Raw genomic sequence first — 24992 nt, forward strand, 5'->3', positions numbered from 1 at the left:
TTTCAACGTGGCACCATCATAGGATGCCATCTTACCGACATCTTACCGACAGTTCCAGTGAAGGAAAATCTTAACGCTACAGCATATAATGGCATTCTAGATGATTCTGTGCTTTCAACTTTGTGGCAAAAGTTTGGGGAAGGGCCTTTCCTGTTTCAGCATGACAAAGCCCCCGTGCACAAAGAGAGATCCATACAGAAATGGTTTGTCGAGATCGGTGTGAAAGAATTTCACTGGCCTGCACAGAGCCCTGACCTCAACCCCGTCGAACACATTTGGGATGAATTGGAACGCAGACTGTGAGCCAGGGCTGATCGCCCAACATCAGTGCCCAACCTCACTAATGCTGTTGGCTAAATGGAAGCAAGTCTCCACAGTAATGTTCCAAAATCTTGTGGAAAGCCTTCCCAGAAGAGTGGAGCCTGTTATAGCAGCAAAGGGGAGACCAAGTCATTAATGGCCATACGTTTGTAATGAGATGTTTAACGAGCAGTTGTCCGCATATTTCTGGTCATGTTATGTATATTGTACATGTCATGACTTGCATGACGGAATGTATTTCCAAAGCGTCACGTTGAGTGAAGAGAAAAACATTGGAGGAAGAGTTTTAAGTCCAATTGAAATAATTGATACAATTTGATATATGCATGTTGTTGTGTAATTGATTAATTAATTCATTAATTAATTAATTATGGTCAGCCCAAACAAATCATTCAGCTGTAGTAAATTACCATAAGATCTCAATGATATTTCCACCAAGGGCTCTGTCATTTACAAAACATATCATATTGTTCACTTATTAAAGTAACAATGTATTTCATCATTATTCTGCATGATTATTAAAGGCTAATGTTAACATGGTCTATGCAAGGCTCTGCATGGTTTTATCAGCTGTGGAAAGAAAGGACAAATAATATCTGCCATATTTGACAAATGTGAAATCAATATCAAGAGCAACACTAACACTTTTCACCTTAGACAAGATTAATGAACCTCTATTATATACAGTATGGTGTCGTGTGTAAATTGATTGAATAACTTCAAGAAGCTATTTGTCATTGTTAAGCAATTCAACTTACCATACATCTCTTTGACTCAGTCTCCATTTATTATTGCACAGGTCTGAATATGGGGTCTACAGTCCCATATGCTCGGGACTAGGGACTCTATTCAATCAGATCCACTTTAGCTGACACCCGCAGAGCGATTGTTTTGGCGGTGTCAGAGAATGAACTGTGTTAGAGCTGTCAAATCCACAAGTGGCTCCTGGAATTATACCTTTGCCATTGGAAAATGCACAAAGTCGCATTAAGAGAAATCCCATGCAGCCTTGTTTACAAGTTCATACACTGGAATGTGAGAACACTGGAATGTGAGAACACTGGAATGTGAGAACACTGGAATGTGAGAATACTGGAATGTGAGAACACTGGAATGTAATCTACACCTCGATTAGGCTGATAGAATCCCTCATTATTTTGTTTAATGATCTTAAATTTGAGCGTCATTATATCTTTATAGCCTTCACTTTCTCGTTCGAAAGTGATCCTACTGAAACAACCGTTTCACTAAGGAAGGGTGAGGATTGCCCCCTATTGGGATATTACTGTTACCACATAAACAATTCCCCAAAAGTTCCATCCATCCATCCATCCATCCATCCATCCATCCATCCATCCATCCATCCATCCATCCATCCATACAAAGAGGGTATAGTTTGAACAATACATTCTATCATGTTATTGCAGAGTTATTTATTCAAATAAATATGCAATGCTTACACTTTGTTTTCCATATTATTTCACATAAATATTCAAACAGGGTTTGTCCATGGTAGAGATGCCAAGGTTTAAATGCTTTTTCTGTTTTGTCTAACCAAAACAATATTACTATCTGGATCCACTGTTCTAAACAGCGTTTTATGTCAGGGGTGACAATAGTGATACTCCAATTTATAATTGTCTGTGTTAACTCACTTTACTTTATAACGCTATATATTCTGTGTGTGTATAGCTAAATAATTTAACTTTATTGTGCCAGCTTGCAAGTCAAGAATTCACTAATATTCATAATAATCATAGTTAATAATATAGAATATTGAACATGTATTATTTACAATCTAAAAAATGTTACTGTATGTGTCAGGTTAAATTGTGAAAACATCTTGAAATATATAAAACTTTAGGGTTTAGACAAATATTTTGCAGATATAGAATAAAATGTATCTACTATGCTTTTTTTGATGTCTAATCACACTTTAGCAACGCTACTCTAAGTTCTGATGAAAATCGAAGGGAAACAGTCATGCAAGGTTATTACAGTCAATCATCCAAACATATAATATTAAATGTCATTCTGTACAAGGAGATCAGTCAGACTGTTTAGAAAGTAAAAGGATAGTCACCCCCTAATCAACGTTTGTCAGATGTTTTCATAACTTCAACGGTGAGCTATATTCCACACCATCTATTGTGTAGATCCTGCCCGCTATATTGCATTAGGAGAAATCTAAAAGCTATGAAATCCATATTAAGTGGAAAAATGTGTAACATCTATAGACAAAAAATGGCATGGAACAGAAACTATGCTAATCTTTATAACAGACCATTATTGAGATATGAAATACTCTCACAAACTTTCGATGATTTGGGAGTAAACTATCCCTTTAAGTGCTGAGCAAGAAACAAGTATTATGAGCCACAAAGATTCTTAACTCTCGATTACATTTAAACTAATAAAAAAAGATCAGTTGTCACATAATGTATTTCAAAAGTACACAGCATTATCTCTTTATGCATTTCCATGGTGACTCACATCGTCAGGTGTCTCACGATGGCTTGTCACCTTCTTTCTTCAGACGGCTGTGGAGAAAAGTAACATTAATAAACTAAACTCAGCAAAAAAAGAAACATCTCTTTTTCAGGACCGTCTTTCAAAGATAATTTGTAAAAACCCAAATAACTTCATTGATCTTCATTGTAAAGGGTTTAAACACCGTTTCCCATGCTTGTTCAATGAACCATAAACAATTAATGAACATGCACCTGTGGAACAGTTGTTAAGACACTAACAGCTTACAGATGGTAGACAATTAAGGTCACAGTTATGAAAACTTAGGACACTAAAGAGGCCTCTCTACTGACTCTGAAAAACGCAGGCATGCTGAAAGGAGGCGTGAGGACTGCAGATGTGGCCAGGGCAATAAATTGCAATGTCCATACTGTGAGACGCCTAAGACAGCACTACAGGGAGACAGGACAGACAGCTGATCGTCCTTGCAGTGGCAGACCATGTGTAACAACACCTGCACAGGATCGGTACATCAGAACATCACACCAGCGGGACAGGTACAGGATGGCAACAACAACTGCCCGAGTTACACCAGGAACGCACAATCACTCCATCAGTGCTCAGACTGTCTGCAATAGGCTGAGAGAGACAGGACCTCACCAGACATCACCCGCAACACACTGTCGCCTATGGGCACAAACCCACCGTCGCTGGATCACTGACGAGTCGCGGTTTCGTCTCACCAGCCGTGATAGTCAGATTTGCGTTTATCGTCGAAGGAATGAGCGTTACACCGAGGCCTGTACTATGGAACGGGATCGATTTGGAGGTGGAGGGTCCGTCATGGTCTGGGGCGGTGTGTCTCAGCATCATCGGACTGAGCTTGTTGTCATTGCAGGCAATCTCAATGCTGTGCGTTACAGGGAAGACATTCTCCTCCCTCATGTGGAACCCTTCCTGCAGGCTCATCCTGACATGACCCTCCAGCATGACAATGCCACCATCCATACTGCTCGTTCTCTGCGTGATTTCCTGCAAGACAGGAATGTCAGTGTTCTGCCATGGCCAGCGAAGAGCCTGGATCTCAATCCCATTGAGCACATCTGGGACCTGTTGGATCGGAGGGTGAGGGCTATGGCCATTCCCCCCAGAAATGTCTGGGAATTTGCAGGTGCCTTGGTGGAAGAGTGGGGTAACATCTCACAGCAAGAACTGGCAAATCTGGTGCAGTCCATGAGGAGGAGATGCACTGCAGTACTTAATGCAGCTGGTGGCCACACCAGATACTGACTGTTACTTTTGATTTTGACCCCCCCTTTGATCAGGGACACATTATTCAATTTCTGTTAGTCACATGTCTGTGGAGCTTGTTCAGTTTGTCTGTTGTTGAATCTTATTATGTTCATACAAATATTTAAACATGTTAAGTTTGCAGTTGACAGTGAGAGGACGTTTCTTTTTTTGCTGAGTTTATTAAATGTTAGTGCAATAGTTCATCAATAAACCAAGATCCCACATTTGTCTAGTGATTTATGATATAATATTAGCTCATCAATAATCAAGATCCAACTTTGTCTAGTGATTTCAATTTTTCAGTAAATGCATAAATGAAAGCACTGTGTTCAGGTAAACTGTTGTTGTCGTTATTGTTCAGAGTTGGTAATCACCTCACCTGTAGTAATCCTCCTGTCCGGGCAGAGGCCCCCCGTGTTGTAGGTGGTGGTGTCCGTGTAGCCACTGCTGCTCCATGGCCAGCCTCTGCAACTCTGCTGACTGGGCGTGCATGGCCTGGAGCTGGTGGGCTGCAGACATCTGGGGGATGGGCCCCTGGAGCTCACGGGGGTACCCTGCTCCTGCAACAGCGGCATAGGCTGTACGGATGTTGATCAAGGGGCACAAAACATCAGAGTGAGTCTTAGTCACCTCACAATCACAGAAATATAGTCTAAATACAGTGAATTGGATGTGTGTGTATTCCCATATAGATAGTCAAGGTGAATGTTATTGTTCCTCACCAAACAGTGGGTGTCGCAACATGTCATGGTCGTGGGGCAGGTCGTTGAGCAGAGGGTTGGGGATGGGGCCTCCAGGGAAGGGGAAGCGGGCCAGACGGGGCCCAGGAGCCAGGGGATCCAGAGGGTGGGGCCCATTACCTGGGTGACAGTAACACACATCTAATGAGGCAGGAGAACAAACAATATATAAATTAACACATTTCATAAACATCAGTTAATATTGGGCAGGGGGACAAACTACACTGGTAGGTAGACAGAGTAATACAGTGAGGAGAGTCAGTCTCATTTAATGTTGAGAGAAGAGGCTATCAAACAACATTAAATAAGAATATAAAATATACATATAATACAAATCAAATGTTCTTGTTTTTAAAAAAATAATCAATTTGTGTGTACAGTACACACACACACACAGTACACACATATACAGTACACACATATACAGTACACACATATCCTGAAGATGAAACAAGACAGAATATAATTGAGTAGAAATGTCCTTACCCTCACCTTGGTTGAGTGGGTCCTGCTGATGTAGGTGCAGGTGTGAGTGGATGTGGGAGTGCTGGTGGTGATGCGGTGTGACGTTGAGCATCTGCAGCCTGGCGGCCGGGTCGTTAGCCACAGATGCCATCCTCTCAGCATGGAGCCTCTCAGCAGTCAGTCGCTCAGCGTAGCTTAGCTCTGGACGCATTTGGGGCCCGGCCAGGGCCAGTGCCTGCCTCTCCCTCTCCAGGTGGTTCTGCATGACCGGGTGGAAGTGGCCAAAGGGGTGGTGGGGCGGCCCAGCGATATGCGGCAGGGCCAGGGCTCCATGTCTGGCAAAGTGCTCCATGGGGTTGGCTGATGGATGCATGGTCTCCATCTCTGGGGGCTTGACCTCGAAGCCAGGCTTCATCCTCTCGCGGAGCTCCCTCTCCCGGAGGTTACGGAGCTCCCTCTCTCTCAGGCTGGGCTCAGCGGCGTACAGGCCGGGCATGTGGTATGCCAGCAGAGGGTCCCCGGGGGACAGGGACACGAAGAAGGGGTGGTTGCGATTGTTGGGGGACATAACGTGGGGTCGGGCGTACTCACTGAGGGTGCGCAGGGCAGGGGTGTCGGGGCCGATGTAAGGGGGCACAGCGGCCACACTGGTGGGGGGCTGCTCGAAGGAGGAGCGCATATGGACCTGGCCGGACATTTGGACATCACTCATACGGCTGTCGTGGGACGAGCTGGACGCTCTCTGGAAGAAGAAGAGGCTCATTAAGGTGGTTCAAATTTGAAAGAAAACAATGTATAGAGTCCTACAGGTATCCAAAACATCCAACTGATAACATTGTTGTACTACTATATAATAATCAGTGGTGTAAAGTACTTAAGTAAAAATACTTTAAAGTACTACTTTAGTCATTTTTTTGGGTATCTGTACTTTACTATTTATATTTATGACTACTTTACTTCACACAATCAAAATAATGTACTTTTTACTCCATACATTTTCTTTGACACCCAAAAGTACTCGTTACATTTTGAATGCTTAGCAGGACAGGAAAATAGTCAAATTCACGCACTTATCAACCGAACATCCCTGATCATCCCTACTGCCTCTGATCTGGCGGACTCACTAAACACACAGATTATGTCTGAGTGTTGGATTATGTCTGAGTGTTGGATTATGTCTGAGTGTTGGAGTGTGCCCCTGGCTTTCCTTAAATTTCAAAAACAAGAAAATGGTGCCATTTGGTTTGCTTAAAATAAGGAATTTGAAATTATTTATACTTTTAATTTTACTTTTGATACTTAAGTATATTTTTGCAATTACAATTATTTTTGATACTTAAGTATATTTTAAACCAAATACTTTTAGACTTTTACTCAAGTAGAATTTTACTGGGTGACTTTTACTTGAGTAATTTTCTATTAAGGTATCTTTACTTTTCCTCAAGTATGACAGTTTGGTACTTTTTCCACCACTGGTAATAATATCATTGATAACATTGTTGTACTAGTATGTATTAATATCATTGTTGTACTAGTATGTATTAATATCATTGATAACATTGTTGTACTAGTATGTATTAATATCATTGATAACATTGCTGAGATACATAGACATCACGTCAGTTATGTCAAAGAAGAAAAGGAACAGAGGGAATATTACTCACAGCATTTTTGTCTTCCTGCCTCTCTCGTTCCCTCTCCCTCTCTCTGTCCTTCTCCCTTTCTCGGGCATTGTGCTCCGCCTCTCTCTTGGATCTCTCCACAGCCTCCTCTCTCTTCTTGGCCAGCTTGGATGAGGCCAGGGGAGTGAAGAACAGGTCTGTTCTGGAGCACGAGTTGTAGCCACGGTCCAGGTGTTTGAAAAATCTGAAATGAATCAAACAGCATATATAGCAATTACACAACAATATTGTTTGAGAACATATGTAATTCAGATGAACAACATCTATTAACATTTGAGAAACACAATGGCCACAATTAACTATGTAAAGGAGGCCCATCTTACAGGACTGCCTGCAGTGATGTCATGCAGTAAGTACCGTGCTGATTGGCTGGCATGACTGGCGATGTTGACAACCAAAGGTTCCGGTGAGGGACTTCTGGGTGGAGGGGGCGGACTCTCAAGCTCCTCACATTCATCCAATGGCTCCTCTTTAATCTGGACATGTGACCCTCCAATGCCAATGGGGTTTTCGGGCGAGGGGCGTAGGGAGGGGAAGGAGGGCTGGAGACTAGGGACTGGACCCATGGAAGAGGGAGAAGAGGCAGAGAGGACAGGGTGCAAGGCTGAGGGGGCAGAGCAGGAGGACAGGGAGGAGTGGGGGTGGGAGTGGCTGCCTCTGCCAGGGAGGTTCTGCAGCTGCGTGAGCACGGGAGGCTGGGGTGGGACTCCCTGCTGCATGGGCAGGGATTGGGGCATGAGCTGGAGGGGGGGTGGAGGGGCACCGGGAGGGTGCTGGTTGGGCAGGGAGTTGAGGGGCTTCAGTGCCGGAGGAGGGGGCAGGTTGGACGGCATCTGCGGGAAAGGGGGAGCAAGGGAAGAAGAGAGGTGTGGTGGCTGCTTGTGAGATGGAGGGATGGGTGTGGTTGGGGGTGGTTTGATTTGGGGCCCGGAGGTGAGGGGGAGGGCCTGGGGGAAGGAGGGTTCCCTGGGAAAGTGAGGAGGGGGTCGCTGGGGGTGGGGGCACTGGGTCGGAGCACCATGGAGGGACAGGGGCTGGGTGGGAGGCAGAGAGCCAGGAGAAGGAAGAGGACCCTGGAATACAGGAGTTGGAGGATGGAAGGCCTGTCCCAGCGGAGGAGGGACAGGTGAGGGGCCAGCGAGAGGGTGAGGGGGGGGTAGGGGTCGGTTGTGTGGGGGACTTGTCTGGTAGCTAACTGACTGACCAGCCTGAGCAGAGGTGGCTGAAGGCTGGGGAGGCTCTGGGGAGGGGGTTGCCTGGGCCTGTACCTGGCCAGGCTCTGCAGAGGGAGAGGAACCCTGGGGAGGCAGGGATGTGATTGAGCCTGCAACCCGTGGTGGAGGAACAATCTGTGGGGTCTGTGTTTCAGCAAGGGCAGCAGCAGGGGCACTGACGGTCTCTGCTGCTGCCTGGTGGGCACCCTGGAGCTGCTGGGCAGAGGAGTCGGAGTCACTCTCGTTGCCCTGGCGAGGGCTGGGGATGCTGGGGGAGGAGGAGCGGTTGTCCTGGTCGATGTCTTTGGTGTCGCTGCTGCCGTCGTCCTGGGCACTGCGGCTGTCTGAGCAGCTCTCCTCCTCCACCTCACCCCTCTCTGCCTCAGCCTCTCCATCGCCCTCCGACCGGCACTCTGTCTGTTCACCCTGAGAGGAGGATGGAGACACAAGGTTAGAATTGTTGGTGAGGGGAGGTTCTTATCATGCTAATGTTACCCAAAAAGAGCCACTGGATAGATCTAGTTACACCCAACAATGTAGCTGAGTGCAGGAAGATAAGACATTAACTAAAGAATAACGAGTCAACAAAGTGATACGTTTCTGAGAGCTGGTTTAGCTTATTTTGCTTCTCTCTGATCTTGCACCTTGTAGCTGTCATTGCTTTCCTATTGTCTTACACTCTGTCTGACCTGCAGTGTCTTCGTCCTTTTAGTTGCTGTTCTCTCAGGCTCCTCTGAGTCCTGGGCTGCACTCTCCCTGGAACGTTTAGTACTCTTTGGTAGGGGCGCCTCTTCCTTTATCTTCTGTTAGATGGAAGGAATATAATTCACTTATTCAATTCAGTTCTACATGAATATACAACACAGTAAAAAGTATTTGGGCAAAGGGGAAGCCTTGGTCTGAACGGCAGAAATACAACTAGATGTTATGATTGTATATGATATTAGGTGTACTTCAATTCACAAATGCGCCATTACTGTGCATTCAAATCTATTTCCCTAACTTCAAAAATAATATATGTGTGTGACTGTACCTTGCCAGGCTTCTTTGTGTTATCAGTCTTCTCTAAACAAGAGGTTCTGGATGCGTTGGAGGTGGAGCTAGCTCCACTGGGGGCGGGAGAGGGATGGCTACTGGACTGCTGGTCTTCACTGGTAGGAGAGCCGGTCAGCCTCTTGTGGCCACTTCTTAATGAAGACAACTGGAGAGAGATACAACTTAGAGTAAGTATTGAAAGATATTATAACAACAATTGAGAGAGAAAGATAATGATGATGGTGGTAGGGAAAGAGAGAGAGGTTGGTAGGTAAAGAGAGGGAGGGTGGTAGGGAAAGAGAGGGAGGGTGGTAGGGAAAGAGATGGAGGGTGGTAAGGAAAGAGAAGGAGGGTGGTAGGGAAAGAGAGGGAAGGTGGTAGGGAAAGAGAGGGAGGGTGGTAGGGAAAGAGAGGGAGGGTGGTAGGGAAAGAGAGGGAAGGTGGTAGGGAAAGAGAGGGAGGGTGGTAGGGAAAGAGGGAGGGTGGTAGGGAAAGAGAGGGAGGGTGGTAGGGAAAGAGAGGGAGGGTGGTAGGGAAAGAGAGCGAGGATGGTAGAGAAAGATAGAGAGGGTGGTAGAGAAAGAGAGAAAGAGAGAGCGGAGTGTGGGTGGCAGGGAGGAAGGGAGGTATACACAAGATGGGGCTAAGATGGGCGGTTCCCAGGCTTACCGGTGTTCTGCTGCGTCGCGTCCTCATGCCGTGCTTCCCGTTGCCCTCCTCTTCCTCCTTGACAGGTTTGAACATGAAGGGAGGGTCAGCAGGCTTAGGGCCGGGCGGCAGGCGGCCATGTTTGTTGTAGTAGGTACGACAGGTGGTACACAGGAGGATGTTATCCCGGCCTCCGTGCTGCCAGTCCTTAGAGGCTGAAATTAAAGCATTGAATGGGATAAACTTTATTGATCACAAGAGGAGAAATTTGATTTGTCATCAACATAGGACAGAAACATACAGTACATCAGAATCCATTGAACTGAGCACCAGTGGCTGGTGGAGCAAGTATGATACATGACATCAATGCAAACCAATAGAATCAATGGGGGAAATAAAGAAACGGACAGAGTTAAGCGATACTCACTGGTTGTGGCACAGTGTCCACAGGTGCCTTGCTCGCTGTCTTCACTGTCCAGGTCATCCTCACTGGCTGAACTTATGTCCACTGCAGGAGAGAGAAGAGATCAGATTAAAGACTATACCCACTGCTATTCATTCAGACAAAGACTATACCCACTCCTATTGTGTTATCTACAGTTACTGGACTAGATGATAGAAAAATACCCTTAGTTTCAGAATGGGTGGCAAGGAATAAGTTAGAAATAAATATATAAATATTAAAAGCATTGAATTTGGGACAAATCATTCACTAAACCCTAAACTTCAACTAAATCTTGTAATAAATCATGTGGAAATTGGGCAAGTTGAGGTGACTAAACTGCTTGGAGTTTAGTCATGGTCAAAACATACGGATACAACAGTAGCTAAGATGGGGAGAAGTTTGTCCATGATAAGGCGCTGCTCTACCTTCTTAAAAGCACTGTCAACAAGGCAGGTCCTACAGGCCCTAGAATTGTCACACCTGGACAACTTCAGTCGTGTGGTCCGGTGCCACAAAAAAGGACTTAGGAAAGTTGCAATTGGTTCAGAACAGGGCAGCACGGCTGGCCCTTGGATGTACACAGAGAGCTAATATTAATAATATGCATGTCAATCTCTCCTGGCTCAAAGTAGAGGAAAGATTGACTTCATCACTACTTGTATTTATGAGAGGTTGACATGTTGAAAGCACCGAGCTGTCTGTTTAAACTACTAACACACAACTCAGACACCCATGCATACCCCACAAGACATGCCACCAGATGTCTCTTCACAGTCCCCAAGTCCAGAACAGACTATGGGAGGCACACAGTACTACATAGAGCCATGACTACATGGAACTCTATTCCACATCAGGTAACTGATGCAAGCAGTAGAATCAGATTTAAAAAATAGATAAAAAATACACCTTATGGAACAGTGGGACTGTGAAGCAACACAAACAAAGGCACAGACACATGCATACACACATATGACAATATAAGCACTATACACACACGTATACATTGATTTTGTGTTGTAGATACAGTGGGGAGAACAAGTATTTGATACACTGCCGACTTTGCAGGTTTTCCTACTTACAAAGCATGTAGAGGTCCGTAATTTTTATCATAGGTACACTTCAACTGCGAGAGACGGAATCTAAAACCAAAATCCAGATAATCACATTGTATGATTTTTAAGTAATTAATTTGCATTTTATTGCATGACATAACATGCTTTGTAAGTAGGAAAACCTGCAAAATCAGCAGTGTATCAAATACTTGTTCTCCCCACAGTATATTTTATTTAAATTGTGTTTATTTTACCTTTATTTAACAAGGCAAGTCAGTTAAGAACAAATTCTTATTTTCAATGACGGCCTAGGAACAGTGGGTTAACTGCCTGTTCAGGGGCAGAACGACAGATTTGTACCTTGTCAGCTCGGGGATATGAACTTGCAACCTTTCAGTTACTAGTCCAACGCTCTAACACTACATGACCAAATGTATGTGGACACCTGCTCGTCAAACATCTCATTCCAAAATCATCGGTAATAATATGGAATTGGTCCCCCCTTTGCTGCTATAACAGATTCCACACTTCTGGGAAGGCTTTCCACTAGATGTTTGAACATTGCTGCAGGGACTTGCTTCCATTCAGCCACAAGATCATTGGTGAGATCAGGCACTGATGTTGGGCGATTAGGCCTGGCTCGCAGCTCCAATTCATCCCAAAGGTGTTCGATGGGGTTGAGGTCAGGGCTCTGTGCAGGCCAGTCAAGTTCTTCCACACTGATTTCGACAAACCATTTCTGTATGGACCTCGCTTTGTGCACGGGGGAATTGTCAAGCTGAAACAGGAAAGGGCCTTCCCTAAAGTGTTGCCACAAAGTTGGAAGCACAGAATCGTCTAGAATGTCATTGTATGCTGTAGCATTAAGGGGCCTAGCCCAAAACATGAAAAACAGTCCCAGACCATTATTATTCCTCCTCCAAACTTTACAGTTGGCACTATGCATTGGGGCAGGTAGCGTTCTCCTGGCATCCGCCAAACTCAGATTTGTCCGTCGGACTGCCAGATGGTGAAGCGTGATTCATCACTCCAGAGAACGCATTTCCACTGCTCCAGAATCCAATGGCGGCGAGCTTTACACCATTCCAGCCAATGCTTGGCATTGCGCATGGGGATCATGGGCGTGTGTGCGGCTGCTCAGCCAATGGAAACCCATTTCATGAAGCTCCCAACGATCAGTTATTGTGCTAACATTGCTTCCAGAGGCAGTTTGGGACTCAGTAGTGAGTGTTGCAACCAAGGACAGAAGATCTTTTCACGCGCTTCAGCACACAGCGGCCCCATTCTGTGAGCTTGCGTGGCCTACCACTTCCCTGCTAACCCGTTGTTAGATGTTACCACTTCATAATAACAGCACTTACAGTTGACCAGGGTAGCTCTAGGAGGGCAGAATTTGACCAACTGACTTGTTCAAAAGGTGGCATCCTATGACGGTGCCACGTTGAAAGTCACTGAGCTCTTCACTAAGGGCATTCTACTGCCAAATGTTTGTCTATGGCGATTGCATGGTTGTGTGCTCGATTTTATACACCTGTCAGCAACGGGTATGGCTGAAATAACCGAATCGACTCATTTGAAGGGGTGTCCACACACTTTTGTATACATAGTCTATATCTTTGTTAGAAAGAATACAATATTTTCCTTGACTGGGTGATGCTGAATGTAAAAACGGCTCCACTTACCCCACTATCCCCTACCAGTCCTAATCTGTGTCCAGGAACCCGGCCATAAAATAAGCTAAATCTTAGAGGAATTGAAAACCCCCGGCACTCACTGGATTGGGACTGGGAAGGGGTGTTCACAGTGGCAGCGGTGGCGCGAGTCTTGGCCTTGCGTGAGGACGGCTGTCTACGGTGCTGACGGTACGGCCGTGTGCCTGTAGCCTCAGGTGTCTTCTTCCAGTGATAGTAGAATGTGATTAACTCCCCCTGCCAACAACACAACACGTGATTTAAGAAGAGGGCACAGTGTGCAGATTCCAATGAAGATACAGATAAAGATATTGAATGTGTTGCTGGAGTGTGTTCCAGGTTTTGGTTTTTCCAATTATGTTTTGAGGATGGACTTTAGCACGTATAGCACGTTAGCACGTAGGGCGTGCCAAATGATGTCACATCGTTAGTGTCGTGTCTCTGACTTGTCATTAAATGTGAAGACTGTTTTTTTATCAAATCAATTCTCTGTAATTATTATTACGTGATTAAACTAATAATGTAAATTTAATTAACTAGGAAGTCTGGGCACCACGGAAAATTTTCAGATTACTAAATTAGAATTTTCCAAATATAACGCTTCAAATTTTAATATCTGATCAATTATTCTTCTATTAATTAATTATTATTATTACCTTCCGTCAGTCTCATCTGAACGTCGTAAAATTCTTGGTTATCTGCACAAACCCAGACTCTACTATGAATCATCCATACACAAATTGGCTCAATTATTTATTTACTAACTAATTAAACAATATACATATTAAAGAATATACAATACATAATAACATTATACAGTAAATACCATTCCTAGTGGACTAAACACAAACAGTTTGGTTATAACACGATAGATTCAGAGAGAAGAGAAGGGGGTTTTGGAAGGAAGACAAAGGAACATTGGTCTCTATCAGACCTGGAAAGCTATTCTCACATAAATACATATGCCGCTAACGAAAGCCCATTCGGAAAAGCAATGAACTGTATTTAACGTGAAGCTGGCTTCGATAGTTGAGCTGGTGATGTGAGGCTCTCGTTTGCCCAGTCGATGTCGCCCTCGTCCTTTGTGGAGTCTTCCGGATCATCGTGTGACAGGTTCTTTGTCTCTTCTTGGGCAAAATTTTGTGGACACTCGTGGTGGGTGGCTTTTAGGTTCCAGTTGTTGTTGCTTGTCAACTTTTAGTGGACACCCCCATGAGTGTCTTTCAGAACCCCTCCTGGTTGTTGTCAGTGACTCTTTGTTAGTTCCCCATTCTGTTTGAGTGAAATTATTTGGTTCTTGCTGGGGAACGTAACAAGTATATCAGCAAGTACATCAAATAAGAAGGAACTACTGACTGCATTGCAAACAGTTAGGTCTGTTGATTGTGTGTATATTTATGTCCAGTTATATGTCTGTTATGTATAGACAGACATAAGACACAGTATGAGAGTAAAATATATTACACCAGGTGTTTTCATTTACCGTTTTCTTGTTGGGCAGCAGCTCTTTGCGAATCCTAAAGAAATTCTTGCCGTACTGTCTCAAACCTTTGATGAACCGCTTCTGTTGATTGTAAAGAGATTGTGGGTGAAATAAAAACAGTCAACAATATACCATGCAGTGTAAACGTGTTTCATATTGTTTCACTATTGTCTATGTTACACAATGGCCATAATACATATTGGAGTAACCCGATGTAACCACAGAGCAGCCCTAACTGTATACCCATAGGCACATAATCTGTCTTGAGCGATTAACTAAAATATCTGAGCAAATCTCACGTTGACATCAATGAATGATTTATGCAAAAGTCAGAGTTACAATGCTCATCTCAATTATAAATCGGGCCCAAGTGCCCAAAGTTAAACATGGTCTTTGGACCTGAAGTAAGCATGGTGCAAGGCTGCTTTACCACATCATCTTCTGACCAACATTTCTCAATGAGTTTGGGCACAGGTTTCTTCACTAGGCGCTGGAGAGCTTTAGCTGCGTCGTAACGGCTGGCGTGTAACTGTAGAGGGAGGGAGACAATCAAAGATCTACTGAGAACGGTTCAAGATCTTATTTGTAACAATATATTGTTTTTGCAATTGTACACTATATTTTTTTATAAAAAATGTCTCTACAATGTTTAAAAAACAAAAACTATTACATTTAAGTGGAAACAATAATAAATGGGAACGTGAAAATGAAATTATCTCATTGTTCTATTTCATATTCCCATTTAAATGCAGAAAAGTATTCCTGCCCACCATGTTTAAAGCGTTGAGTGTGGTGTCGTCACGAGAGGCCGCCAAACACCCGTCCTCTGTGGATCCTCCGTCACACATCCCTGCAAACGCTGCCATGCTCCTTCAATCAGGAAGTGACATGGAAGATAAATAAATCCTGCTGTGCAGTCAGTCAGGATGACAAGCATGACAAACAGTGTGCACTACAGTCGCCTACAGAAGTGTTTTTAAATGACATTATCTTTAACAATAATGACCTGACAGGCTAGCTAGAAGAACTCTGATAGGACAAGTCTTTATACTAAATGACAACTAAAAACCAGCAGCAGTCAAACTGAAACAATTATGTTCTACACACTACTTAATGATCATAATAATGCACTTCACTCTTACTCGCAACACCAGTGTTATGCAGGGCTGACAGACATCAGGTTTGGTATGAATCCCATCCGTTTTTAAATCTGTCAGGGTTGCACCATTCATCACACAAGAGATACACTACGAGTGTAGCCTGGTCCCAGATCTGTTTGTGCTGTATACCCAACAACAACCACAGGAGTTGGCTATACAGCACAAACAGATCTGGGACCAGGCTAATATGTGTGTTGCTGAGTCGACACGAACCTGGCAGCTCTGAGGTACATGAGGAGGTCACAATCATTGACCCCTGGCATCCACACCAGCTCTTCATTCTCTGTCTGAGTCTGAACACCAAACACAGGGCGTGGTTGCAGCTCAGGGAGCTTAGCCTGCATACACACAAATAATACAGACAGATAAAGACCATGTTTGTCTCACTGTCACAGACAGTTGATTACAGTGATATGAGATATGCACCATGTATTTCACAAATACATACAAATATATGTCAGGTTATGACAGCGAGATAGTTTATGACATACTGTATGTATCACGAGGCTCTCAAATTTTGCAACACTAAACCAATGGAGATTGTTGAAGACATAACGGTACTGCTATATGGTAAGTTCTCCAATGGGCAATACATTAGAGAGGGACAGCCTGCTTAAAGGGGGTTAATGGACTATTACCTGATGACTTGATCCCACTCTGATCTCCCCCTGCGTGCTGTTCAGGCTCCTGGAAATAAGGCTAATTCAGTTATAACATATAACAGTTAGATATTACATTGTTATTGTGCATAGTATCCTCTGTTATATTTGCAACTGATTTGAACAGAATAAAAACTAAAATCAAGAAACATTTTATTAGAGAATCATTGAAAATGAAAAGGCGTAAAGCTCGCTTACCATTAAAAACTCATTGTTTTATTCAAGTCACATGTTGACAAAATGTCACTATCAATTGTAGTATCAATCAAGTGAACAGTGTAATTGTAGGTAGGTAGCCCAGCAGCTAAGGAATTGGAGCATTAGCAGAAAGCTTGACTGTTTGAATCCCGAGCCGAGCGCTAGAAATAAAGAGGGGATTTGATCTGACAACTGAAGGGCTGCTGGGTTCACATCTTAACAATCCCCTACCGTTGGGCCTTTGAGCAGGGCCCTTAACCCCACAACATGCTCTTCATCCAGGGGCGCTGCACTGTAGCTTGACCCTGTGCTCCTCTCAAATGTGTGTGATGTGTGCTATCAAATTTCTGTTGTTTGCTGTAACATATGGACAGTTAAATTGTATTGCATTGTAATGTTTATAACCATATAGCAATGTTAATGTTCTGTTCTAAAACAGAAAAAAACTAGTGCTAGATACATCCCTTTTTCTGACATACTAGTGCATGCAACATGCAAAGGAATTAAACATATTTAACACAAATCACAAGGCAAATAGGCTATGAGCCTAACAAAATCTTAATCCCTAATCCTAATCTAAATATTTCATATTACTGGGTTAATCTTGCATTTCAATTGGACAGCGGTTTCCTTTAATCCCGCCCATCCATCAGTGAAAGCCAATCTGAATGTGGCTATTACGTTCCCTCCAAACATTACATAAACGAGTCCTGTCTCCAGCCACTTGCAATGCTTATCACACTTGCCTTTTTACAAAATAAGCATAGCCTGAAGCGTGTTGCTTTATGCGTTATTATAAGCTTCACTTTACATTTAAAATAAGCATCCTCACATCGTCATTGTCTATTTACGTGGCCCGACAGTCTCGCAAAATGGAGTATTGACATAAGTCTTTCCCGGGAGCCGAAGTGAAAATCGACAGAAACCACAAATCTGTGACAGCTGAATTGACACAGATGACAGCAATCCACAATGCACCACGTGATCAATTAAATATATCTAGATACTGAAATATTTTATCCGTACGATAGATTGCTAGCTTTAGCTACATGGATCGAGCTAACGCCATCGCGACCATTGCAATTCCAAGTATGTCATAAAAATGGCAAGGTAAACACAGAAATTTAAAATATTCGCGTCTAAAACAATGTAAAAATGTACGAGGCAACGCCATTACCTTCTCGGACTGAACAGGTCGTCCATGTCGGAGGCTCCTAGTGTCGTTTTTAGGTTGACACTGCCAGCGTAGTGGTCGATACAAACTATGCTATTCCATACTACTCAAAATGGAGGCTAAGAGACGATTTTTTTTTCTCCCTAGCACTAAACTGTGCAGTGACCTCAGCCCCACGCTCAGCATTAAAAGTTCCGCTCTCCGTAAGATATAACGGAGCATGTGCCGCGGTCGCTAATAGGATAATCTACTGTAGTGTCTGTCTATAGAGCCATGCCCCAGAGAGCATCGATACCAAAATATAGAACCGCTTCGAACGCAGACATTATTCAGAGCGCCACGAAAACTGTAGAGCGCGAGAATACTGAACAGGTTGGTTCACACCTGGATACATTATCCAGCCCAGACTAAATTCCAGGAATACATATTTTAATAATAAATTATAGAACAATGGCAGAATAGTCACACCGGTCACCCTTATAATACATATATGCTTGACAATCAAAAAATGTACACATCTTGCAAAAAAGTAATGACCACAGGGAAATGGTTCAGTTCCAAACGAATTCGTTTATTCAACTACCTTTATACTTTCCCAAACCATTGGTTATCTTGCTCTATATTTAAATAGTAAGAATAGCAACTCACACTAACCAAAATGTGGGTAATGTATGCATGTAACCAAAACCTATGGTCATGGAGTGTAACTTCATATGTGCCTTTCTAGCTGCCTTGACGTGTGTAACTCAGTTTGTTCCGTAAGCTTCGTCAGCATTTGCAAGTAATCATTGGAATGTTTGCTAAACTGTTATGTGCAAGTGTGTGCCTATATGCCAATGAGTATGCGCCCATTGCACTCAGTTAAGCCAGCGGGTTCCTGAAGTTCTTCCCAGCAAAGACAGCCTTGTCTCCCAATTCCTCTTCAGTTCTGAGAGGAAACCTGAAAATACAGTTTAGCACCAAAGCAATATTCAAAACAGTTATGAAGTGTATAGCTTAGTCTGCAGTTTATCTTCAGTGTCCATACTGTATGTGATTGTTTGTCTATTCTAGTTATAGCAGCAACATTTCACTTAATCAAGTTCTAGTACATGCAAATTATTTGGCAAATAAAGGTGATTCTGTATAATGGTCAACTAAAATTAAACATTTCCCCAATGGTTATGCCATGCAGGATTACATGGGTAAAAAACATGATCAACAAGAAAATAAATCCAGCAGAATAAAAATGACAAGCATCACAACATTACAGCCTAATCAAAGGTCATGAACCCGCACCTGAGAATCTGGTTGTACTTGGCCAGACGCTCAGAGCGGCAAGGAGCCCCAGTCTTAATCATTAATTACATAGCAATAATGTACAGTAACAAATATCATTTAAAATCAATCATAACAATGATTCCTTTGGGCAGCCCCATCTGTCCAGTGCACAGGCCCACCACCAGAGCAGCAATGAAGGTGTCCTCAGTCTCCCCAGAGCGATGGCTGACCATCACTCCCCAACCACTGGACCGGGCCAACTTGCACCTGGACAGGGGAAAGAGGACTCATGACGTGGTTCGAAGTTCACACTGTTGGAAAATTGCATCATGCAAGGCTCACATTAGACTTACAACTGGCAGGTTGTTTGCCTTGACTCACATGACATAACGGTTTGTAGACAGTCATGAAATTATCAATTTAATGCTCATCAATGTATAGTATAATTACAAACTCCTAAATCTCAGGTATTTTCTCAGGTCTGCCCCCCCCCAAAAAAAATAATAATAAAAAGGCAGGGAAAAAAAACTGACTCCTCTTGAAGTCACTATGGAGTATAGATAGTGTGTGAAACTTACGCAGCCAGAGACTCCGTCACAGGGCCGATCTGGTTGACTTTAAGCAGCAGGCAGTTGCAGGCCTTGGTCACTGTAAGGTCATCACCCACCACCTGGATCTCCGTGTTGCCAGTGAAGTTGGACCACGCCTCCCAGTCGTCCTGGTCAAAGGGGTCCTCAATAGACACCACTGTCACAGAGGGGACATAGAGCAGTGATCACCGAGAGGAAAGTCATGGTCCTGTACATTAGAGTAGACTAAACCATAGAATAGGACATTGTGCGTCATTTCATTTGCCAACCATAATATTTAATATAATATAAATAATATAATATTTAACTTTGCCCAACTCCATTGTAGTGTAAACTGATTCACTGAATTTGTGATAAAATACAAAGCTGATCCAGCCAGAGAAAACATTAAATACTTTTGAAATCCTCGAAAGTTAAACAAGGACAAGACACCTGGGTAATCCTTGCAGAAGCTCTTGTAGAGAGTCAGCCAGCTCATCGGGAGTGATGTAACACTCTGGGTCATCAGGAGACTTGAAGTTCAAGTCATATTTACCATCCCTGTAGAACTCAGAGGCAGCCACACCCATGCCAATCACCACCTCTTCTGTGTATCCTGCTTTGCTGAAGGCCTCTGATCAGCTCTAGAGCTGTGGAAAATTAAACGGGTGTTCATTTGTTAGAATAATGTGTTATACATTGGCAACACCTTGTGATCATGTGGGTACTACAAGTTAGTGGCTGAGGTGGTGAGTTTCCCATAGAAAAAGCTGCATCCAAAAAAGTACCAAAATATACTTTGTGCTGAAAATAAAAAAATATATACTTTATGTGATCAAAATACTCTATGATCACATCTGATACCTTCCTTGTTCTCCAGGATGTTGGGAGCGAAGCCACCCTCATCTGCCACATTGGTGGCGTCCTGGCCGTACTTATTCTTTATGACGTTCTTCAGGTTGTGGTAGATCTCAGCCCCGATACACATGGCCTCCTTGAAGGTGCTGGCACCCACCGGTAGGATCATGAACTCCTGCATGGCCAGCTTGTTACCCGCGTGAGACCCACCATTGATCACGTTAAAGGCCTGGGAAATACGAAATCCAAGATTTTTATTTGATTTCATTAAAATATATTTTGAGATATGGATGTAGAAAATTAACTACACGACAAGCTGTAAGACAAGGCGTGTGTGAGCGTGTTTTGAGCAACAGTATTTTACTCTTACAGTACTGACTTTCACACCCTGTACTCACCGGCACAGGCAGGATGACCTCGGGGTTCCCAGCAAGATCAGCAATGTGACGGTACAAGGGGACACCTTTCTCTGCTGCGCCAGCCTTAGACACCACCAGGGAAATACCCAGGATGGCGTTGGCTCCAAACTTGGCTGATGTGCAAAAAATAAGAATAAATGCAAGTGAAATTGATAAAAAATAACCTCATATGGGGCAAATATTGAGTTATTTAGCCGACAGAACTCATTCAGTGTGACTTACAATCAATGCATTTAACTAGGTAAAACATGTCCTCCGCATTTTAATCTGAAACTTACACTTGTTCTCTGTGCCATCCATGTCAAGCATGATCTGAGCAATTTTCTCCTGCTCAACCACAGACACATCCTGAGATGAATAACAAACAAGTTAAGCACATAGCATTTAAACTGAGGAACAAGGGCTGCATTAACTACGAGTATGTGGCAGAGTGGGCACTAGACCTGTTTATCTTTACCAGGTAGAGAAACAGCAACACGAGCAAAGGTAACATTCCATGTCATTGTACATCAACTTTCAAGAAGTATTATTTCTACTGTACCTGACCAACGATTGCAGGTGCAAGTGCAGAGTTAATGTGGTCCACGGCTTGTGAGACACCTGAAAGGACAATGAAACATTACAGACTAACAGCCTTGCCACTCTGCAGCCATCTGGCATCGGCATTGCAATCAGCCAGAGCGATTGCTTCCGGTGAAATTAATGAAAGCTGCTCTACTGCACGCGTTGTGCTCACGTTGTGTAACATCCAATGGCAGCGTCCAACCGCAAGAACGGCAGAGATTCAATTCTTGATGGCTGACGAGCACATTCATTCCATATTGTGAATTGAAATAATGTGCTCTGTAGCAGGTAGAACATCACAGTTGTGTTACGCTGATGGAAAAGCAACGCATGCAGTGGAGCTGAAATGTAAGAAGCATTGACAATTGGGGGATTTAGAAAGTAGCAATCCAAGCTACAACCCAGTATGCTTTTTCTGACACTAAAACAAATGTACCTCAGTCAGAGCACCAGTCAGGTTTTTAGATTGGTGAATCAAGCAACCATTACTGTGACAAAGGATTAACTTCACACACACACAAGGATGCATTCATAGAAAACAGATTCCATTATAATCATATTATGCAGTTATAGTATATTAACCCCACACCTTTCCCAAGGTAGCATGACTTGTCATTGTCCCTGAGCTCCAGGGCTTCATAGATACCAGTGGAAGCGCCACTGGGTACAGCTGCTCTGAACAGACCTGGGAGACAAGAGTGACAGATATAAAATAGTGTTTGTCATGAAAAGTTGGACAATCAACTATAGCAGTGGTTCCCAAACTGAGGAACACAGGGTTAGGCCAATAGCAACATTTACCTTTGTCAGTGTAGAGGTCCACCTCCACAGTAGGGTTGCCACGAGAATCAAAGATCTCCCGGGCATGAATCTTCAGGATGGACATTGGTGCTCGACCTTTGGAGGAGAAAAGTCTAAATATATTTAAGACTGCTAACCAGAACTTGCAGCGCATGATCAGTCCTATAAACATGATACTTCAATGTCCATTGTGCAACCTCTAGAGCCTTAAAATGTGAATCAGCATGTTTATTTCACAATGCATCAGTCATTTGAGGTATCAATGTTTTTCACATACCATCTAACCTTAAGTCAAGCCAATGAAGGCATGAACACCACCCCAAATGGCCTTGCTATATCAGAGGCCCTTTGTTGACTGCTGAATACAAATCTACTAGGTCCAGTAGAACCTACTGCTATTTCAGTCAGTGGTGGTTAAAAATGACTTTCACTTTATGAAGAGTCCTTTTCCTAAAAGTGTCCTTTCTGGTTGCGAGCTTAGTGGTGCTAGCAGTAGGTTATTAGCTACTGTCCATCTCATTAATTACATTGCACTGTACTAGACCGAAGCAGTAGTAAGGCATCTGTCAAGGCTAGAAGGACTACTGAATGTCAGACGACATATTGACAGCCAAAACCCAATATGTATAATTCTGAATGTTGTAGGTCCTCTATTCTTGGCGTTGACATTGGATACATTTTCTCAAAAGATACCTACAGGGATTTCAAGTCATGCAATTGACATGAGATCCCCTAGTAATCCTGTCAATGGAACATCCCTTTAACTTGGTGCAAATAGTCCTGTACGTGGGTTGAGAATGCAAACTAGTAATTTACTGTCTCTTGTATCAAGTATATTGACTAAATGTTGGGTCTCCAAAGTGGTTAGCTAACTTTAGAATTCTAGTCAAACTTGAATTGAAATGTTGTAGTAACTTTCAAACTTTGCACGGATGAAACAGGAGTGGCTAGACTAGCTAGCGGAGTTACAAAACAAGGGTTAGTTATACATTAACAAAAGTATGTGGACACCTCTAAAAATAAGTGGATCCGGCTATTGCAACCACACCCATTTCTGATAGGTGTATAAATTAGACCACACAGCCATAGACAAACATTGGCAGTGGAATGGCCTTACTGAAGAGCTCAGTGACTTAACGTGACACCGTCATACAATGCCACCTTTCCAACAAGTCAGGTTGTAAAATTTCTTCCCGGGTCAACTGTAGGTACTGTTATTGTGAAGTGGAAACTTATAGGAGCAACAACAGCTCAGACACAAAGTGGTAGGCCACACAAGCTCACAGAATGGGACAGCTGAGTGTTGAAGTGCGTAGCAAGTGAAAATCTGTCCTCTGTTGCAACACTCACTACCAAGTTCCAAACTGCCTCTGGAAGCAACATCAGAACAAAACCAGTTCGGGAGCTTCATGAAATGGGGTTCCATGGCCAAGCAGCCGCACACAACGCTAAGATCACCATGCGCAATGCCAAGCATTGGCTGGAGTGGTGTAAAGCTCGCCGCCATTGGACTCTGGAGCAGTGGAAACGCGTTCCCTGGAGTGATGAATCACGCTTCACCAACTGGCAGTCCAACAGATGAATCTTGGTTTGGCGGATGTCGGGAGAACGGTACCTGCCCAAATGTATAGTACCAACTAAAGTTTGGTGGTGGAGGAATAATGGTCTGGGGCTATTTCATGGTTCAGGCGCCTCAGTTCTAGTGAAGGGAAATCTTAAAGGTACAGCATCCAATCACTTTCTAGACGATTCGGTGCTTCCAACTTTGTGGAAACATCTTTTTCAGCATGATAATGCCCCAGTGCACAAAGCAAGGTCCATACAGAAATGCTATGTTGAGATAGGTGTAAGAACTTGACTGGCCTGCACAGAGCCCTGACCTCAACCCCCTCGAGATGAATTGGAACACCAACTGCTAGCCAGGCCTAATCGCCCAACATAAGCGTCTGTCCTCACTATTGCTCGTGACTGAGTGGAAGCAAATCCCTGCAACAATGTTCCAAAAGACCAACTCAATATTAATGCCCACGATTTTGGAATGAGATGTTCAACGAGCAGACGTCCACATGCTTTAATTTTGTCATAACAATGGTCATTTTCTTACATAACAGATACATGTGGTTAGTCACTTACCTTTGAATTAAACTAGAAGTCAAGGTGAGAGGAAGGGCAGTCTTTCCTGAGTAATGCCGGCAAGTTGTGCGTTAAGTTCTGGGAGGTGGAGAAAAATACTTCCACTCTGTCTTTTTCTGTGTTTTGCTCTTATTCTTCTCTGGAATCATCAACCAGAGCTCTCCACCCCGCCCTCTATAGTTTAGGAGTAGGGCCTACATGTCATGGGTTTGTGCTTTTGATGCACTGAGAGTAAATCATAAATAAAATGAAATTAGTAAATAGATACTGTATCTGGGCTGACATAACATGTCATCTTCAGTACAGACAGTTATTTGGCCTATACCCCAGTATACTTTGAGCCTTTGCCTACATTAAATGGAACACAAATTCAGATTGCCAGTATTCCAATTCTCCCACAGGACAACAACATCTGCTAATCTCCCTGTTCCCCCAAACCCTCTTACTCACTCCATCTTCTTGAAACCCACATCTCCCCCTTTCTTTTTTCTGACAATTTGTAACCTTTGTGCTTTTACTCTCATGCCCTCAATCTTCCTCTCTCCATTCTAGAGAAAATCTTCTACTATAATATGAAATGTATAGGCAAACAATCTTTAAGAAATAGAAACAATATTGAAAGAAAATGGAGGAAAGAAAGCTACTATTCCCCACCCAAC

General features: G+C 43.4%; 1 protein-coding gene and 1 pseudogene across 32 annotated transcripts; both read right to left on the reverse strand.

The window, feature by feature from the left end:
* Positions 1–1737: 1737 nt before the first annotated feature.
* Positions 1738–18111, reverse strand: LOC110528304 (arginine-glutamic acid dipeptide repeats protein). 31 transcript variants are annotated; one of them, XM_090241633.1, is made up of 18 exons: positions 17733–17916; positions 16787–16912; positions 16337–16385; positions 15912–16036; positions 15309–15408; positions 14969–15067; positions 14539–14619; positions 13139–13292; positions 10295–10375; positions 9889–10082; positions 9218–9385; positions 8874–8987; positions 7328–8610; positions 6953–7154; positions 5310–6030; positions 4806–4943; positions 4458–4661; positions 1738–2861 (listed from the first exon to the last, which is right to left on the reverse strand). In XM_090241633.1, exons 4-17 carry the CDS (start codon positions 15959–15961, stop codon positions 4459–4461), a joined length of 3588 nt encoding a protein of 1195 aa, XP_090097759.1. In that variant the 5' UTR covers positions 15962–16036; positions 16337–16385; positions 16787–16912; positions 17733–17916; the 3' UTR covers positions 1738–2861; position 4458. The 31 variants fall into 31 exon arrangements, with proteins under 31 accessions (XP_090097759.1, XP_090097757.1, XP_090097754.1 ...); XM_090241631.1 differs by having other exon boundaries at positions 4463–4661; positions 4806–4964; XM_090241628.1 differs by having other exon boundaries at positions 4463–4661; positions 4806–4964; positions 8862–8987.
* A 174-nt stretch (positions 18112–18285) lies between these two features.
* Positions 18286–24471, reverse strand: LOC110528305 (alpha-enolase-like; annotated as a pseudogene). The gene is made up of 10 exons (XR_016497373.1): positions 24334–24471; positions 22201–22296; positions 21989–22084; positions 21377–21435; positions 21114–21183; positions 20815–20948; positions 20403–20645; positions 20012–20190; positions 19568–19736; positions 18286–19256 (listed from the first exon to the last, which is right to left on the reverse strand). The product of XR_016497373.1 is annotated as an alpha-enolase-like (transcript).
* Between the last annotated feature and the right edge of the window lie 521 nt (positions 24472–24992).

This window comes from Oncorhynchus mykiss, chromosome 7 (genome assembly GCF_057628025.1).
Source record: "Oncorhynchus mykiss isolate SJ-2025 chromosome 7, ASM5762802v1, whole genome shotgun sequence".
In the NCBI taxonomy this organism is placed as follows: Eukaryota; Metazoa; Chordata; class Actinopteri; order Salmoniformes; family Salmonidae; genus Oncorhynchus; species Oncorhynchus mykiss.

What these genes read in the sequence shown, in the direction of transcription:
- LOC110528304 (XM_090241600.1), bottom strand. Translation starts at nt 17,758, where the DNA reads ATGGACGACCTGTTCAGTCCGAGAAG. An exon ending in TGCTGCCCAACAAGAAAACG is followed by an intron (nt 13,293 to 14,538) that starts GTAAATGAAAAC and finishes TGTTGTTGGCAG; the next exon opens with GGGGAGTTAATCACATTCTA. An exon ending in CCCACTCAACCAAGGTGAGG is followed by an intron (nt 4,965 to 5,309) that starts GTAAGGACATTT and finishes CTGCCTCATTAG; the next exon opens with ATGTGTGTTACTGTCACCCA.